The sequence below is a fragment of the Ranitomeya variabilis genome, chromosome 2 (genome assembly GCF_051348905.1).
Source record: "Ranitomeya variabilis isolate aRanVar5 chromosome 2, aRanVar5.hap1, whole genome shotgun sequence".
Classification (NCBI taxonomy): domain Eukaryota; kingdom Metazoa; phylum Chordata; class Amphibia; order Anura; family Dendrobatidae; genus Ranitomeya; species Ranitomeya variabilis.
In genome coordinates this window covers 214,361,628-214,378,401 of record NC_135233.1, presented here as the reverse complement: position 1 = coordinate 214,378,401, position 16,774 = coordinate 214,361,628, and the positions used below count along the sequence as shown (strand labels likewise).

At 48.5% G+C, this 16,774-nt stretch overlaps 1 protein-coding gene across 8 annotated transcripts in view; it reads right to left on the bottom strand.

Annotated features, from left to right (window-relative positions):
• The window catches only part of GAPVD1 (GTPase activating protein and VPS9 domains 1), a 71,745-nt gene that overhangs the window by 39,253 nt on the left and 15,718 nt on the right, over positions 1–16,774 (bottom strand). For 4 of the 8 annotated variants that reach the window (XM_077283595.1, XM_077283597.1, XM_077283596.1 and 1 more), the window contains exons 2-9: positions 12,857–13,068; positions 11,299–12,142; positions 10,247–10,333; positions 9,296–9,430; positions 8,577–8,763; positions 7,477–7,557; positions 5,078–5,229; positions 2,382–2,511 (exon numbers count right to left, since the gene is read on the bottom strand). In XM_077283595.1, the coding sequence (XP_077139710.1) occupies positions 2,382–2,511; positions 5,078–5,229; positions 7,477–7,557; positions 8,577–8,763; positions 9,296–9,430; positions 10,247–10,333; positions 11,299–12,142; positions 12,857–13,068 (1,828 nt within the window). The remainder of the gene's footprint in view (positions 1–2,381; positions 2,512–5,077; positions 5,230–7,476; positions 7,558–8,576; positions 8,764–9,295; positions 9,431–10,246; positions 10,334–11,298; positions 12,143–12,856; positions 13,069–16,774) is intronic. The other 4 variants (XM_077283600.1, XM_077283602.1, XM_077283601.1 and 1 more) reach the window with 1 other exon arrangement.

The window sequence follows — 16,774 nt, the reverse complement described above, 5'->3', positions numbered from 1 at the left end:
GAAACACATAGGCGTTCACTTTTCCCCCTCTCTATGATGCTGACCAAAGATAAGGTGGCGTGATACAGGAGAAAAAAAAAAGAAGCAAAAGTCCCTGGAAAAGATCAGAAACTGGAATTTTCACCATGATCTAGCAAGACTTGAGGTGTCACTAAATCATGCAGAGAACTCTTTACTCCTGTGGTATCCTGGAATTATAGAGCACGGAGAGAAAATGGCACCTACTGCAGGTATATGGGCATAAGAAGTTGAGACCTACTGCGGGTATATGGGCATATGAAGATGGGACCTACTGCAGGTATATGGGCATATGAAGATGGGACCTACTGCAGGTATATGGGCACATGAAGATGGGACCTGCTGCAGGTATATGGGCACATGAAGATGGGACCTGCTGCAGGTATATGGGCTTAAGAAGATGAGACCTACTGCAGGTAACAGGCATAAGATGGGACCAACTGCAGGTAACAGGAATGAGATCAGACCTACTGCAGGTATATGGGCATATGAAGATGGGACCTACTGCAGGTAACAGGGCATAAGATCAGACCTACTGCAGGCAAGTGGGCATAAGATGGGACCTACTGCACGCAAGTGGGCATAAGATGGGACCTACTGCAGGTAACGGGGCATAAGATGGGAGCTACTGCAGGTAACGGGGCATAAGATCGGACCTACTGCAGGTAACGGGGCATAAGATCGGACCTACTGCAGGTAACAGGGCATAAGATCGGACCTACTGCAGGTATATGGGCAGAAGATCAGTCCTACTGCAGGTAACGGGCATAAGATCAGACCTACTGCAGGTAACGGGGCATAAGATCAGACCTACTGCAGGTAACGGGGCATAAGTTCGGACCTACGGCAGGTAACGGGGCATAAGATCGGACCTACTGCAGGTAAGGGGGCATAAGATGGGACCTACTGGAGGTAACAGGGCATAAGATCGAACCTACTGCGGGTATCGGGGCATAAGATGGGACCTACTGCAGGTAAGTGGGTATAAGATGGGACCTACTGCAGGTAACGGGGCATAAGATGGGACCTACTGCAGGTAACTGGGCATAAGATCGGACCTACTGCAGGTAACGGGGCATAAGATTGGACCTACTGCAGGTAACGGGGCATAAGATCGGACCTACTGCGGGTAAGGGGGCATAAGATGGGACCTACTGCAGGTAACGGGGCATAAGATAAGACCTACTGCAGGTAAGGGGGCATAAGATGGGACCTACTGCAGGTAACGGGGCATAAGATGGGACCTACTGCAGGTAACGGGGCATAAGATTGGACCTACAACAGGTAACGGGGCATAAGATGGGACCTACTGCAGGTAAGGGGGCATAAGATGGGTCCTACTGCAGGTAACGGGGAAAAAGATTGGACCTACTGCAGGTAACGGGGCATAAGATGGGACCTACAACAGGTAATGGGGCATAAGATGGGACCTACAACAGGTAATGGGGCATAAGATGGGACCTACTGCAGGTAACGGGGCATAAGCTCAGAACTACAGCAGGCAACGGGGCATACAGTCACAGCTTATGCAGGAAATATTATTTGCACGATGATCTTTACCGCTCCGGCGCTGTAATGAGAGAAGTAGACGGCAGGGAGATCTCAAGGTGATCAAGACAAACATCAATATTAGCAGATCACACTGAGAAAGCCAGTTCTTACCCTTTCTGGGTGCATTTGATTGGACAACGTCATACAGGGGAAAAAAGAAAAAGAAAAAAAAGAAATAAACGACCCCGGAGAAGAATCTCTGCTAATTGTTGAAAAATGGACATATTGAGCACCCAGCACAGCGGAGAAAAGGAAAAGGTTTCATCGGCGCTTCAGCCACTTTTTAGCTATACAGTTTAAAGTGACCCTGACAGCAAACACATACAAGCTGCCCCTGACCGGGGAGTATCCGGCACCGGCTGGACGATTTCATCCATGGAGCTTTGACTTTTAAGTGCTGCAGCATTTCAGACAAAGATAAACTTTAGAAGCCGTCAAGGACTGAGCTGCACGAGAGACTAGTCGGACAGGCGGGTCTCCGGCGACTTCTCCCCACCCGCTGTCCTGCAATGAGAGATCTCTCCCTATACATGCACGCAGGGAGAGACCTGTCAATCATGGGAAGGGGGTGGGAAAGCTCTGCCGGCACCACATGGACACCCCAGTGCCCGGAGCATGCAGTGACCACCTTACTCTGCTGATCTTAGGGGCTCATCACTCACTAATTACTTGTTTTACGGATGGTTCATCAATTATATTATCTGGAAATTCCTCTACCAGAATATAGAAGAGAAAAAAAAACTATCTAAAAGGGGTTGTCTCCGGATATTCCACACATGTCTGTTGTGAGACCGTCCCTTTAAAGCCCTCACCTTCTGAGATGCCTTCCAAGTTATCACTACAGAGAGAAAATCGCAAGGTCTTGTCAGGCTTTCCATGAAGCTTTGTTTCGTCCACGGGAACATCGGCTTGCCCGCCATCCACGAGCTGCATGTTCAGAACCTGAAACCACAGAAAGTAATAAGAAGTACAGATACATCTTCCACAATAAGTGGCCGGACACTGGACACTCTGCTGCAGTTTGTTTTAACAAAAAAAAACAAAAAAAACTGTGCTCTACTCACCAGACTAAGGTCCAGAGCAGAGTTTACGCCGCTGCTCACGGAGTCTTTCTGCCTGCAGCACTGCAACCAACCAGTGAGCTCAGCGGCTCAGACAATCAACTCCGGCAGAGCCGCCAAGCTCAGTTGTTGACTGCAGCGCTAAGTGACGTCAGAGCTGCAGCCAATACCGGACACCAGGAGCAGCGGTGAAGACTCAGTGCTGGACCCAGAAAGGGTGAGTAAGGTACTTGTTTTCTTCTTTTTTGTTTTTTTAAACAAACTGCAGCTGAGAAACAGGGGTTTTCCAAAAACTAGAAGACCCCCTGTAAGTCATGTATCTATCAGAACCAAACTGTTGGTGAAAGGTAATGTGAAGCCCTAATGTTCCAATATTTAAAGGGGTTATCCACTTCTTCTCATACCCCAACGCTTGGCCCCAATAAAATAAAAAAAGCTTATACTCACCTCTCATACCGGCGCAGTTTCTGCGGTTTTGGCACTCACGATCCCAGCGCTCTCGTGCGGTTGCCTGACACACGGTGCCCAGCGCCCAATCAATGCTGGTGTAACTGTCCCCGCCTTAGGACAAATTGAGCATGAAAAGAGAGTCAGAGATCAGCTGCAGCCCGGACTTCCTCAGTTTGTCCAAAGGCGGGGAGACAGTGATGCCAGTGCTGATTGGGCGCCAGGGTCACATGTCACAACACAGCACGAGAACCCCGGGACATCGTGTGCACTGCAGATACCGCTGGATCGGCGCCAGCATGGGGGGGTAAGCGTATAGGCTTTATTATTTTATCAGCGCCAAGAGTGGGGAATGAGACGTCGTCCTAGTAGTGGTTAAACAACACAATGTAACTCCAAGTCAATCACACTTCTGCAACATCAACCTGTCCAGTTATGAAGCAACACTGGTTGTGAATCAATGTCTCCTGCTGTTGTGCAAATGGAACAAACAGGTAGAAATGATAGGAAATTATCAAGACAACCCCTATAAAGGAGTGGCTCTGCAGGGGGTGACCACAGACCATTTCTTTATTCTCATAGTTTCTGGCTGTTTTGGTCACTTTTGCATTTTGTCATTGCTCTCACCCCTAGAGGTGCTGTACAATAGGATGAGGCGGTGTCTACAACTCACAGAAGTTGCTCAGATAGCGCAGCTCAACCAGGATGGCACATCAGTGCGAGCTGTGGCAAGAAGGGTAGCTGTGTCTGTCAGCGTAGTGTCCAGAGCATGGAGCAGATACTAGGAGACAGGCCAGTAAACAAGGAGACATGGAGGGGGCCGTAGGCGGGTAACAACCCAGCAGCAGGACCATTACCTCCTGCTTTGTGCAAGTAGCAACAGGAGGAGCAGTGCCAGAGTCCTGCAAAATGACCTCCAGCAGGCCACTAACATCCATGTGCCTGCTCAGACTGTCAAATACAGACTCCATGAGGGTGTTATAAAGTGCCCGACATCCAAATTGGTTTTGTGCTCACAGCCCAACATCGTGAAGGGCGATTAGAATTTGCCAGAGAACACCAGGATTGGCAGATTCGACATTGGTGCCCTGTGCTCTTCACGGATGAGAGCAGGTTCACACTGAGCACATGTGACAGAGTCTGGAGACGCTGTGGGAGCGATCTGCTGCCTGCAACATCCTTCAGCATGACCGGTTTGGCAGTGGGTCAGTAATGGTGCGGGGTGGCATTTCTTTGGAGGGCCACACAGCCCTCCATGTGTTCACCAGAGGTAGCCTGACTGCCATTAGGTACCGAGATGAGATCCTCAGACCCCTTGTGAGACCATATGCGGGTGCGGTTGGCCCTGGGTTCCTCCTAATGCAGGGCAATGCCAGACCTCATGTGACTGGAGTGTGTCAGCAGTTCCTGCAAGATGAAGGCATTGAAGCTATGGACTGGCCCGCCCGTTCCCCAGACCTGAATCCAATTAAACACATCTGGGACATCATTTCTCGTTCCATTCACCAATGCCATGTTGCACCACAGACTGTCCAGGAGTTGACTGTTGCTTTAATCAAGGTCTGGGAGGAGATCCCTCAGGAGACCATCCGCCGCCTCATCAGGAGCATGCCCAGGCGTTGTAGGGAGATCATACAGGCACATGGAGGCCACACACACTACTGAGCATCATTTCCTTGTCATGAGGCATTTCCACTGAAGTTGGATCAGCCTGTAATTTGATTTTCCTCTTTGATTTTGAGTATCATTCCAAATCCAGACCTCCATGGGATATTTATTTTGACTTGCATTGATCATTTTTATGTTTTATTGTTCTCAAAGCATTCCACTATGCAATGAATAAAGATTTGCAACTGGAATATTTCATTCAGTGATATTTAGGATGTGGTACTATAGCGTTCCCTTTATTTTTTTGGGCAGTGTACATATACACATACATACCCACACGTGTATGTACTCTAAATGGAGCTAATTCACAAGCAGGGGGCGACGGCACATACCTCATTCTCGGACATCATGCCAGGTGTAAGTTGTGGCCCCGTTCCCAGTGAAATTACAAGCACTTCCTCGAGTTGATCTTGGGCCGCAGCGTCTTGCGATGGCCCCTCGTGTTCAGCCTCCAGAAGGCTCGATTTGCTCCTGCTGCGAGTCACTGCCATCAGAGAATATAGGAGTTACTTCGTCACTGCTAATATGACATGTGGTGAAAAGTACGGAGAGTCCCGCACAGCACAACTGTCCACTTCTCAATACCCCCCAGACACAGAAAAGCCATTTCTTCTTTTTTCAATACTAATGATAAAAAAAACCTGCACAAGTAAAACTAGATAAAAAAATAAAGCTTTTTTTTTTTTCTTTTTTGCACTAGTGTCAACCTTTTTTTCTCACATTAATTTACACAATTTTTTTCACAGATTTGTTGCATATTTACATACTTAAATGTGCTGTCGACAGGTGGCGCACAGCGAGGCGTCGGGGGCGGGTGGCGCACAGCGAGGCGTCGGGGGCGGGCGGCGCACAGCGAGGCGTCGGGAGCCGGCGGCGCACAGCGAGGCGTCGGGAGCCGGCGGCGCACAGCGAGGCGTCGGGAGCCGGCGGCGCACAGCGAGGCGTCGGGAGCCGGCGGCGCACAGCGAGGCGTCGGGAGCCGGCGGCGCACAGCGAGGCGTCGGGAGCCGGCGGCGCACAGCGAGGCGTCGGGAGCCGGCGGCGCACAGCGAGGCGTCGGGAGCCGGCGGCGCACAGCGAGGCGTCGGGAGCCGGCGGCGCACAGCGAGGCGTCGGGAGCCGGCGGCGCACAGCGAGGCGTCGGGAGCCGGCGGCGCACAGCGAGGCGTCGGGAGCCGGCGGGGCACAGCGAGGCGTCGGGAGCCGGCGGGGCACAGCGAGGCGTCGGGAGCCGGCGGGGCACAGCGAGGCGTCGGGAGCCGGCGGCGCACAGCGAGGCGTCGGGAGCCGGAGGGGCACAGCGAGGCGTCGGGAGCCGGCGGGGCACAGCGAGGCGTCGGGAGCCGGCGGCGCACAGCGAGGCGTCGGGAGCCGGCGGCGCACAGCGAGGCGTCGGGAGCCGGCGGCGCACAGCGAGGCGTCGGGAGCCGGCGGCGCACAGCGAGGCGTCGGGAGCCGGCGGCGCACAGCGAGGCGTCGGGAGCCGGCGGCGCACAGCGAGGCGTCGGGAGCCGGCGGCGCACAGCGAGGCGTCGGGAGCCGGCGGCGCACAGCGAGGCGTCGGGAGCCGGCGGCGCACAGCGAGGCGTCGGGAGCCGGCGGCGCACAGCGAGGCGTCGGGAGCCGGCGGCGCACAGCGAGGCGTCGGGAGCCGGCGGCGCACAGCGAGGCGTCGGGAGCCGGCGGCGCACAGCGAGGCGTCGGGAGCCGGCGGCGCACAGCTCCCGTATATGGGAACCTTAAAGACTGTCTAAGCAGTCACAGCAGATGTGAGATCAGCGAGATGTGATAACAGGAATGTAGGAATATCCCTTTAAAAGGAACTTGTTATTGGAGCATGTAGTCACCAGCGACTAGTGATCTAAAATGTTCGTGATCCATATAAATCGTATGAAAAAAGAAGAATCCATGTACAGAGGGATGCAATAAAAGCCACAAGGACTGATGCAAATATACTATAAAAGCGGGCTCTGAACATCCGACACATGGACGTAGACACTTCTCAGTCTGAATGACACACAGTTATGGACACATGCGCGTGATGAATAATGCAGGCTGCCGATGCCGTGATGATGAGATTCAGCAGAGAGAAACCAGACGTAAGCCAGGCTTGCCAGAAATAACCAAGAAGCGCCAAGGAGCATGCCAGGTGGAACAGCGGAAAAAACACTGAAATCTCTCCAGAAAGATTTCACTTATTCATTTTGAAACAATTCAGACTGTCAGATACTAAAATGACCATGTGGTAAATAAATGGCACCTCCAAAACATCCAACCGGCATTAAGAGGTGTTGTTACTTTCCCTATAGAGAAATTTGTTTTTCCCTTAAAACTAATTTAAAGGGAAAGGAAAACTTGATCATTTTGCTGCAAAAAAATGGGAAACCTACTGCCAAAATGCAGGACAAATCCACAGCAGTTGGATCAAACTGGACCCTGAAGTGGATTTTGGCACCATGTGTTATATATATTTGGGTGACTACTAGATTGGGATTTTGTTTTGATCTGTTACAAAATGGAAGCAAAGTGATATGGTGATCAAGTACTGCGACGGTGGCAGGCACATGCATAGAGGGGAACACAGCCCTTCGACATGACTATGAAAAGCAATGCCACATGGCACATGAGTGACATTTATTTCTAATAAAGACTTCTCCCTCCCCATCAAGCTGTTACATGCCGAAAATGGGTAAAGCTCCCGTCACGACAGAAGGATTTCCGAATTACACACCAAAAGGAGTCACCAGGTTTATGTGTGCGGAGAGGTTAGAAGCGGACGTGTCCCAGACTGTCATGGCTGCCAGCTGCTGCCCTAAGGAGTCAATACGGTTTATTTTGGAGTTTGCAAAAGAAAGAATAAAATTAAATCATAAATGAAACATCCGACACATAAAATACCTATAATATTTTCCCAGTGAGCACTGCAGGGAGCCTTCATTGCAAATTCTGTCAAATTTGACAGGAAGAACGAGCGTTTCCATTACCCTATTTTGCGACATTGGGCAAATTATTTACAGACTGGCTGCCATTTAATAGCCCAGATTCAGATACACACTGAACGGTCAGTGATAGTTTGTTGGGTAAACATAGGCCGCCATCGCAGGATGTAGTGCTGCCAAGAACAAGGAGGTTTTCTCCAGCCTACGAACAAGTGTTTCAGCAGCCTGTTTATGCTGCATGATTAGCGTGAAAAAAAAGGCTCGTCAATAGTGGTGCCATATTAATGGACCTTAACGGCACGTATGGCCCCATTGAAACAACTTATTTGGGATTTAGGTGCTACAGATACCAAATAATGTGGCGTGGCCAGTGCCAGGATCCTGCAAGCCAGCACTGTCATAGAATAAAAAAAAAAAGATCTCCATCAGGATATGGACATTGCTGTAGATGAGGATTTTGGCTGCCAAAACCAAGGACTAGTGATTAGTGATGAGCGAGCGTGCTGGGATCAGGTGTTATCTGAGCATGCTCGGGTGCTAACAGAGTGACTTTGGCGTCCTCGATAAGTATGTTTGAGTCCCCGTGGCTGCATGTTCAATAAACCGCGGGGACTCGAACATACTTCTTGAACATGCTGAAGACACTTGGTTAGAACCTGAGCATGCTCAGATAACACGTTACCCACGGTTTAAAGGGGTATTCTGCCTCGGCATTGGGAGGTGAGCAGGGATGGTGAAGACACATCTAACCCTTTAAGTAATCTGTATAAGGCTACCTGCACACCGGATGGATCTGTATCGACGCCTCCGTGTACATGGAGCTCTTATGTCTCATGTCAAATACAGGGAGATTTGCTGAGACGTATCGACACCCATGACGCCTCACCCTTACCTATAGGGAGTCGGTTCTTTCGACAGGCCGGAGTGGTGGCTGGAGACAGCTGTGGGGTGCTGTAAGGAGTACCGTCATAGTTGTTCTTGCCTGGCTTTGCTTGCGGCACAGTAGCCAGTAGGTTCTCCAGGGCCATTCTATCCTCATCTCGCAGCTGATCAGATATGACGCCACGCAGGAAGCCAAGCTGCAGGAAAAAGCAACACTACAAAGTCTTAAAAGGATTTTATGGATTCAGATCACCCTTCCAGCCCAGGTGCAGTTTAATATAAGGAAAAATTTAAAAACACATTTTATTCACCCTCCCCAGGTCCAACACTGAGTCTCTGTCGCTGCTCCTAGCGTCTGCAGCACCAATGTCATGTCGACAGCGCTGCAGCTAATGATTGAACTCTGCAACTCTGGCGCATTGACAGCACGAGCCGCTGAGATCACAGATTGGTTGCAGCAGAATCATGGCTGCAGACAATAACAGGGGCTGGGAGAAGCAGTCAAGGCTCCGCACCGGACCGGATGAGGGTGAAAAGGAGCCTATACGAAACTGCATCGTACGGAACACACTGACTCTGGCGCTAATGCTAAGGATGGCACATTTGGGAGGTCTGTGGTTTTGGAGAAATTGGCGACCATGTTTACCCAAATGTAGGATGAAGAATTACATTTCTAGTCCAAAGAAAAAGCCAATGAAGTAGGAAGGAAAAAAAAATTCCGGAGCTCACCAAAGTGACCAGCTGTCCGTAAGTCATATACACAACGGTGCGACTTAACCCTTCCAGGAGGTTTATAGAAGATAACGGAGGAGTTTCCACCGCCCGGCCTCCAATAACTACATCCAGAAAAGCAGCAACGCAGCCCTATAGGGGGAGAGGAAAGAAATCCGGTTATGTATAGAAAACCTAGGGAATTCAGGTCAAATATTACCCATGTCATACCGGGCTGTCCATAGCCATGACCTAATCTCCCGATACCTCCTCACAAGACCTCTCCTAATATCCGCTCCCCACAATGAGTCCAAGATTTCTCCGGTGCTTCCCATCTACTCTGGAATGCACTACATCAGCACATCACACCAAGTTTGAAGAAGTTTTCCCTTTAAACAGCACTTTAAAAAAAAACAAACAAAAAAAAAAACACCATTCCCAGGTCCAGGGCAGTGTCTGACACTGCTCCCAGTCTGTTATTGTCTGCAGCGCCGACTTCATGTCGACAGCACTGCAGCCCATCAGTGAGCTCAGCTGGAGTTGACAGCATGAGCCGCTCAGCTCAATGATTGGCTGCAGTGCTGTTAATGTGATGTCAGTCCTGCAGACAATAGCACGCCGGAAGCAGTGGCGGAGACTCAGAGCTGGACCCAGGGAGGATGAGTGAAGAACATTTAAAAATTAATGCAGTTTACTCCTCTTTCCTTACAGAAAAAAAAAAATCCTTATGACGGTTTGCTAGGAAATCCCTGCATGTGTTGCGGTTATCAAACAGCTGCGAGACATGGAGCAACGGGACTCAAACATATTATTCGAGCACACCGAAGACACTCTGTTAGCACCGGAGCATGCTCAGATAACGCCTTACCCCAGCACATTCACTCTTCACTACTCTGAAGGAAATCTCCGTCACTAGCGGCCGAGGAGTCAGTACTTCTATCGTCTTTGTCTCCCCATTACATTACTTACTTTGTCAAATTTACTGAGATTGTTCCTGCTGCGAGAATCCCCTTCCTCGAATCCCGTCAGAGCCAACTGCTGCAGGAGGCGGCCGACCTAGAGCGCCGGGGAGAAGAGACAAGGAGCTGAATGGCGGGTTTGTTATATGCAGATCGGCCGAATTCATTGACTGCCCCGGACGCTGCCAACAGGACTGCCACCCAGCCCGGCCTTCCTATAATGATTTCTTTGACATGATATCAAAACGGAAACAGCGGACTGGGGATTAGATTTATTAGCTGGGGGGTGGGGGGTCTCCGTGCCTGCTCAGATCAAATGTGACTTGTGTGGCTGCGATCTCACACAATGGCCATGAAGGTGGCCATTACACCCAGCAGCTCTTATAGGAGCCAAGATACATCACTGATCCAATCTTTCTGTGTGGATTTAGAAACACTTTTTACACCACGTTTTAGGCACAAAATTCTGTGCTGATAAATTCCAGGCATCTGAACTATGTAAAACCGCAGTTGGCACCCTCCGGCCCGGCACCACCCTCCGGCCCGGCACCACCCTCCGGCCCGGCACCACCCTCCGGCCCGGCACCACCCTCCGGCCCGGCACCACCCTCCGGCCCGGCACCACCCTCCGGCCCGGCACCACCCTCCGGCCCGGCACCACCCTCCGGCCCGGCGTGAAGACAGCCATGTTGGACCCAATCAGGGCAGTGCAAATCTTTTTGCTTAACGCTCCGGAGGGGGCAGAACCTGATATATCGTGCGGACAATAAGAAATATTTAAGAGGTTCTACCATTTCATAAAGTGCTAGGAGCACCGCCACCAATCATGAGGATGAAGGAGATGCTCTCGGTCCTGCATGAGGTCAGAATCGGGAGGCATTTAATAAAATGCAAAGTGACATACTTTCAAGTGTTGCTGCACCAAAATCAACTAAATCCAAATGCAACACATGCGGATTGGATCAATGAGCAGAACATTTTAGCAGGGATCGTCAGTGGAACTATTCTAATCATGTCCAATTGAGGGGAACACTGTGCCGAGACCCACCGCGGCTTACATACCTGCATCAAGTTGAATCGAGCCACTTCATTGATTGGCGCATCGGAAATAATCCCATACTGCTCTGGATTCACTATGGCGGGGCAGATGAAACATGTCAGCAGGAGGTCAGTGCACATAGACCTCACCTCCCCAACGTCCTGACCTTCCACACATGAAAGCGTTTTGTACATCTGAGATACGATCCACCTCAGGCTGTGTGGGAAGCAGTAGGTATTTTGCTTTAAATATCCAATAAACTTGTTGACCAGTGTGACCAGTTTGGCTTCATTGGACTCGACCATCTCTTGGACTTTCTGTCTAAAGCGGTCACTGCCCTTCTCCCCGAATAATTTTTCTTGCTGCGCTGGGGAGAAGCGCTCTGTCAGTTTGCTTGGATCTATCTCCAGATGGTCTTCATCCTCAACTAATAGCTGCATGATGGGTTCATGGAGAGTCGCGGTGAGGAAGAGCTTGGCTGAGAACAGACCCTCAGAGAAGAGTTTGAAGATTATGCTGAAAGCACAGGTACCTTTCCGGAGCAGACGACGAGGATTGTCGCTTTCCTTCAGCTCAAACTCAATCAAGTAGCGCAACACCTGGAGCAGGTAGCTTTCATCCTCCTGCATGATACAGTTTCCATAAAGAGATGTGAAGACCGTGTGGATAACGCTCTGAGCATTTTCCTGGTTTAGCTTCTCCCCAGCCACAAGACAAGAAGCAATCAGTCTTGGGTTTTCACGAAGTCGATTAAGAAACTCGCCATATGCGGTCTCCTGAAATCCGAGCTGCTTGTAGCCGTCCACAAACTGGGTGTCCTCAAGCTCCTTGGCATGCTGACAACATTCTGCAGGTGACGCTTCAGCACTAGCAAAGAGAAATAAATCAATTGACTTTTTATGACTTGTATAGGTGACGACTAACACAAAAGAAAAGACAAAAGGGACCACAAAGGGAAGAGAAACGACAAAAGGGACCACCGAGGGAAGGAGAAACGACAAAAGGGACCACTGAGAGGAGAGAAACGACAAAAGGGACCACAGTGGGAAGAGAAATGACAAAAGGGACCTCAGTGGGAAGAGAAACGACAAAAGGGACCTCAGTGGGAAGAGAAACGACAAAAGGGACCACCGAGGGAAGAGAAACGACAAAAGGGTCCACCGAGGAAAGAGAAACGACAAAAGGGACCACTGAGGGAAGAGAAATGACAAAAGGGATCACAGAGGGAAGAGAAATGACAAAAGGGACCACCGAGGGAAGTGAAACGAGAAAAGGGATCACAGAGGGAAGAGAAAAGACAAAAGGGACCACCGAGGGAAGAGAAATGACAAAAGGGACCACAGAGGGAAGTGAAAAGACAAAAGGGATCACAGAGGGAAGAGAAACGACAAAAGGGACCACCGAGGGAAGAGAAATGGCACAAAAGGGACCACCGAGTCATAAACATTACACTGCTCCATCTTATCATCCTGGAAATGTGTAATGAAGCAAATTGACCAAAGATGGGATGATTGTTCGGATTTGTGAAAACACCCATAGAATATAATGTATCCTCATTCATACGTTGACAGGATACTTTACCTAGTGAGTATAAGTCTGTCCAAATTTATTCTCTGCTGTTTAGAAATCCAAGACGTGCGGTACAGCTTCTCCGCAGTCTTCAAGACGTCTGCATTCAGCCTCTGGATCAGCTGTTTTTCCGAGTTGACGTAGAGGCGTTCCTGCTTGAGATGGCGGGCGAGCGTGTGGATATCCGGCTTCACCATTTTGGGACACAACGAGAACCGCTTGACCTACAATATATATACATATATCAATTAGTATGACGATATTAGTCTTTGCAGACAATCCAGCACAATTATCAACGATCGGCCAACGAGACTCAAAAAAAATCTACAATTTTCTAAAAATTCAATTTTTGGTCATTTCATGCAAAATAAAGGTTTTTGAAACATTTAAGGTTATATCAATTTCCAGCAAAATCCTACTTATCTGGTGTTCACACTGCAGAGATCTACGTGTTCGCAGCTTCCCCTGGACCACCTTGCATGAAGCCGTGTGACGATCTACCCTGCCCGCCATACCAATAAATACTGCGGCTACACTATATATATATATTTTTTTTTTACAGCAGTATTCGTCTGAGGCGGTATTTATTTTCACCAGCGAGTTTATGACATTACTCTGGGGGTGGCAGTGACAGCATCAGGTTCTGGTGGAAGCAGAGAATCCCATAATAACTACATTATTGGAATATGTGGATGATGATGATGATGATGATGATGATGATGATGATGATGATGATGATGATGATGAATAGGCCCCTTTCACACGCAACTTTTTCTATAAACTTTTTTGGTACAGATAAGGTAGAAGATGGCTAGCACCTAAATTTTACAAAAAGCTTGTATGGCCCGAACCCTGAAGTCAAATGTTCCTCTGCCCTCTCATTCTCGCTTCCCCAAAGGTCTCCTTACACTTTTGATATGTCAGTTGTAGCAGAAGTTTTGAGACACCCACTAATTGCAGAAATGGAGTCATAAGCTTCATCTTCAAAGTGAAATAAAACTAAAAAAAATCTCTCCTTATCAAGTAGGGACGTTTCCAGTGCAGGACGCCGACCCACATGACTGCGGCTCAGTGCTAAGATGCGTTTTAGCATAAACCCTGCAATCCACTGACAAAGGCGACATTGTGCTGTGCAAAACAAGTCAAGTTCCTCTTCTGCAAATTCCAGTAGCGGAGGAGGGAAAGGATTAAAATCGGGACCAAGGAGGCAATTTATTATATTTTCCTAACGAAAGGAATAAGACCTCATGCCGGGTGTCCCCAATCATCCACAACGATCATTATTCTATAGGTGCAGATCTCCCTTCCTCCCGTAGGATTCACCCGAGGTGGTTACCGGCGTATTGAGGTCACCGCGAAGGTTATTATATTTACCTTTGGTGAACCTAAAAGAATATGCGAAGGAACGGCAAAAAATAGACGTTGACTTTCTCCCAGCTGGCCTGCTGCGTTATCTGAAGCCGGTCCAATAATAATAAATTAGGAATCTGCTGTTTATGTCATTGCCTAAAATATCCGCCTAGGTTCATTACAGGTGAACCTCTGATGGTGTCTGCGGCTCTGTTCACATTGATGTCCTGGTTTTAAGTTTGTCAAGTTTCCACGGCCCATCGACACACAATAGACTATGCTACTCTGAACGGTAACCAAAAACCTAATAATGCACTCATTGCAAAAGAGATCAAAGTTTCCCAGGAACAACTGCGTCCTGAGCTGTGCTGCAAAACGCAGCCAGCCGCACCTACGTGAAGGGGCAGCGCTGCAGCTTTCTGCACAGTGAGTGGTCAGGAGCGCAGCTGTGCAGGGCAGAAGACATTAACGCAGCGCTCTCGTTCTCAGGATCGGTCGAGATCTGAGGGTGAAATCCAACCATCATCTCCTTGTCATGAGGCATTTCCACTGAAGTTGGATCAGCCGGTAATTTGATTTTCCACTTTGATTTTGAGTTTCTGATGGTCAGGTTCAAATGATCACTCCTTTTCAACAAAGTTTTCATCAATTTATGATATAAGTAATTAGAAAAGACTTGGGAATATATTATATTACAGCAAAATGCCTCTTTCTACTTAATCTGATCAGCCAAGTGAGGACTCCAATTATATGCTGCCTGTAGAAGTCTATGGAGAGGAATACAAAAACAGAGACTGGAAGATATACAAAAATGCAGGTTTCTAGTAGGTGTTTTATTGCACCCCAGTGCTACATGTAGGGTAAGTTGACACAGGGCGTTTTTGCTGCTTTTTTTTTCTGCAGCAAAACCTGATCATCTTGGCAGGAAAGAAGCTGCGTCAAAAACTCAGGTTTAGGTGCGTTTTTGGTGCGTTTTTTTCTCTTTGTCCAGGCTAACGTACTTGGATTGTCAGCAGCAAAAACGCAGAAAATAATGATACCTGCGTTTTTGCTGCGTTTTTTTCAACACCCATTCAAGTCAATGGGTGAAAAAACGCAGCAAAAACGCTGAAAGAAGTGACATGCTCTATGTCAAAAAAACAGAGCAAAGCACAAAATACTGATCAAACAAAAACCCAATGTGTGTGCATGAGATTTCTGAAATCTCATAGGCTTTGCTGGTAATGTAAATAGCAGCTGAAAATTAGCATAAAAAAACAGCAAAAAACGCAGCAAAAATGCCCTGTGTGAACATACCCTTATATTGCACATTTCTGTTATACAGTGTCCTCCATGCTGCTGCAGACATAATGGAGAGATAGGGGAGGAGGAAATCCTCTTCTCTACATGCTGGGTATGGGATATGCAAAATGCCTCTTCAGTGAGAAAGAGGACTAGAACTCTAGTACCACCTATCCTAATCCTAATCCTAAGGATTTCTCGCATTTTTAGGCAGTTTTCCGCTTTAAAATCACTAAAAAAAATGCTTACATTAAGCTTCCTATTATTAGAATGCAATCTGCAATTTTTGTGCACATGTTGCGTTTTTTTCTGTGACGGAAACGCAGCATGTTCATTCTTTGTGCGGAATTGCGGTGATTCCACACACATAGGAATGCATTGATCCGCTTACTTTCTGCATGTGGCTATGTCCACCATGCGGGAAGTAAGCGGATCATGTGCGGTTGGTACCCAGGGTGGAGGAGAGGAGGACTCTCCTTCAGGCACTTGAGAACCATAAAATTGTTAAAAAAAAAAAGAAAAAAAATAGTTAAAATAATAAATCGTGATATTCTGACCTTCCGGCGTCCCCCACAGTCTTCCCGCTCCTCGCGATGCTCCCGTTCCCAGTAATGCCTCACGGCAATGACCTGTGATGACGTAGCGGTCTCGCGGCAATTCCAGACGTGTGCACATAGCCCTAAGGTCAATCGACCTTATAACGGAGTCTTGCCACATGACTTAGGATAAAATCCAAACCATAATCTCAATTCGCAGACTTGTTTCGGGGTGTTGCCCCTCCACAGTGCAAAGCAAGAGATCGAATTTGGCTGTATGAGAGGACTCAGAGTAGGATCTAAGGGGTAACGTATCGCATTGTGGTGAGTGACATGCCAGGGTAAGGAGGCTTATACATCATGCAATGCATGTCCTATAAGTCTCCTTACTCTGGCACTTCACTCTCCACAAGGAGAAATGTTACCCTTAGAACACAGTCAGAGGCCTTAAAAACAGCCAAATCAGATCTTTTGCTTGGCACCAAACCCCAAAACATGTGTCTGCGATTTGAGATTCTGTTTTGGCCTTTATCAAGGGGGCTAAGTTTCACCTTGTGGAGATTAACAAGCCTGAAATGCCAGGGTAAGGAGACTTATAGGCCATGCATTGCATAGTTTATAAGTATCTTTATCCTTGCATGTTGCTCTCCACAAGGGAAAAGTTACCCCTTAGACCCTACTGGGTATGGGAGACATAGTTAGTCTCCACTCTCTAGCCCATGAAATAGAGCCTACACGGGGGAAGATGAACCTGTGAGAAGGC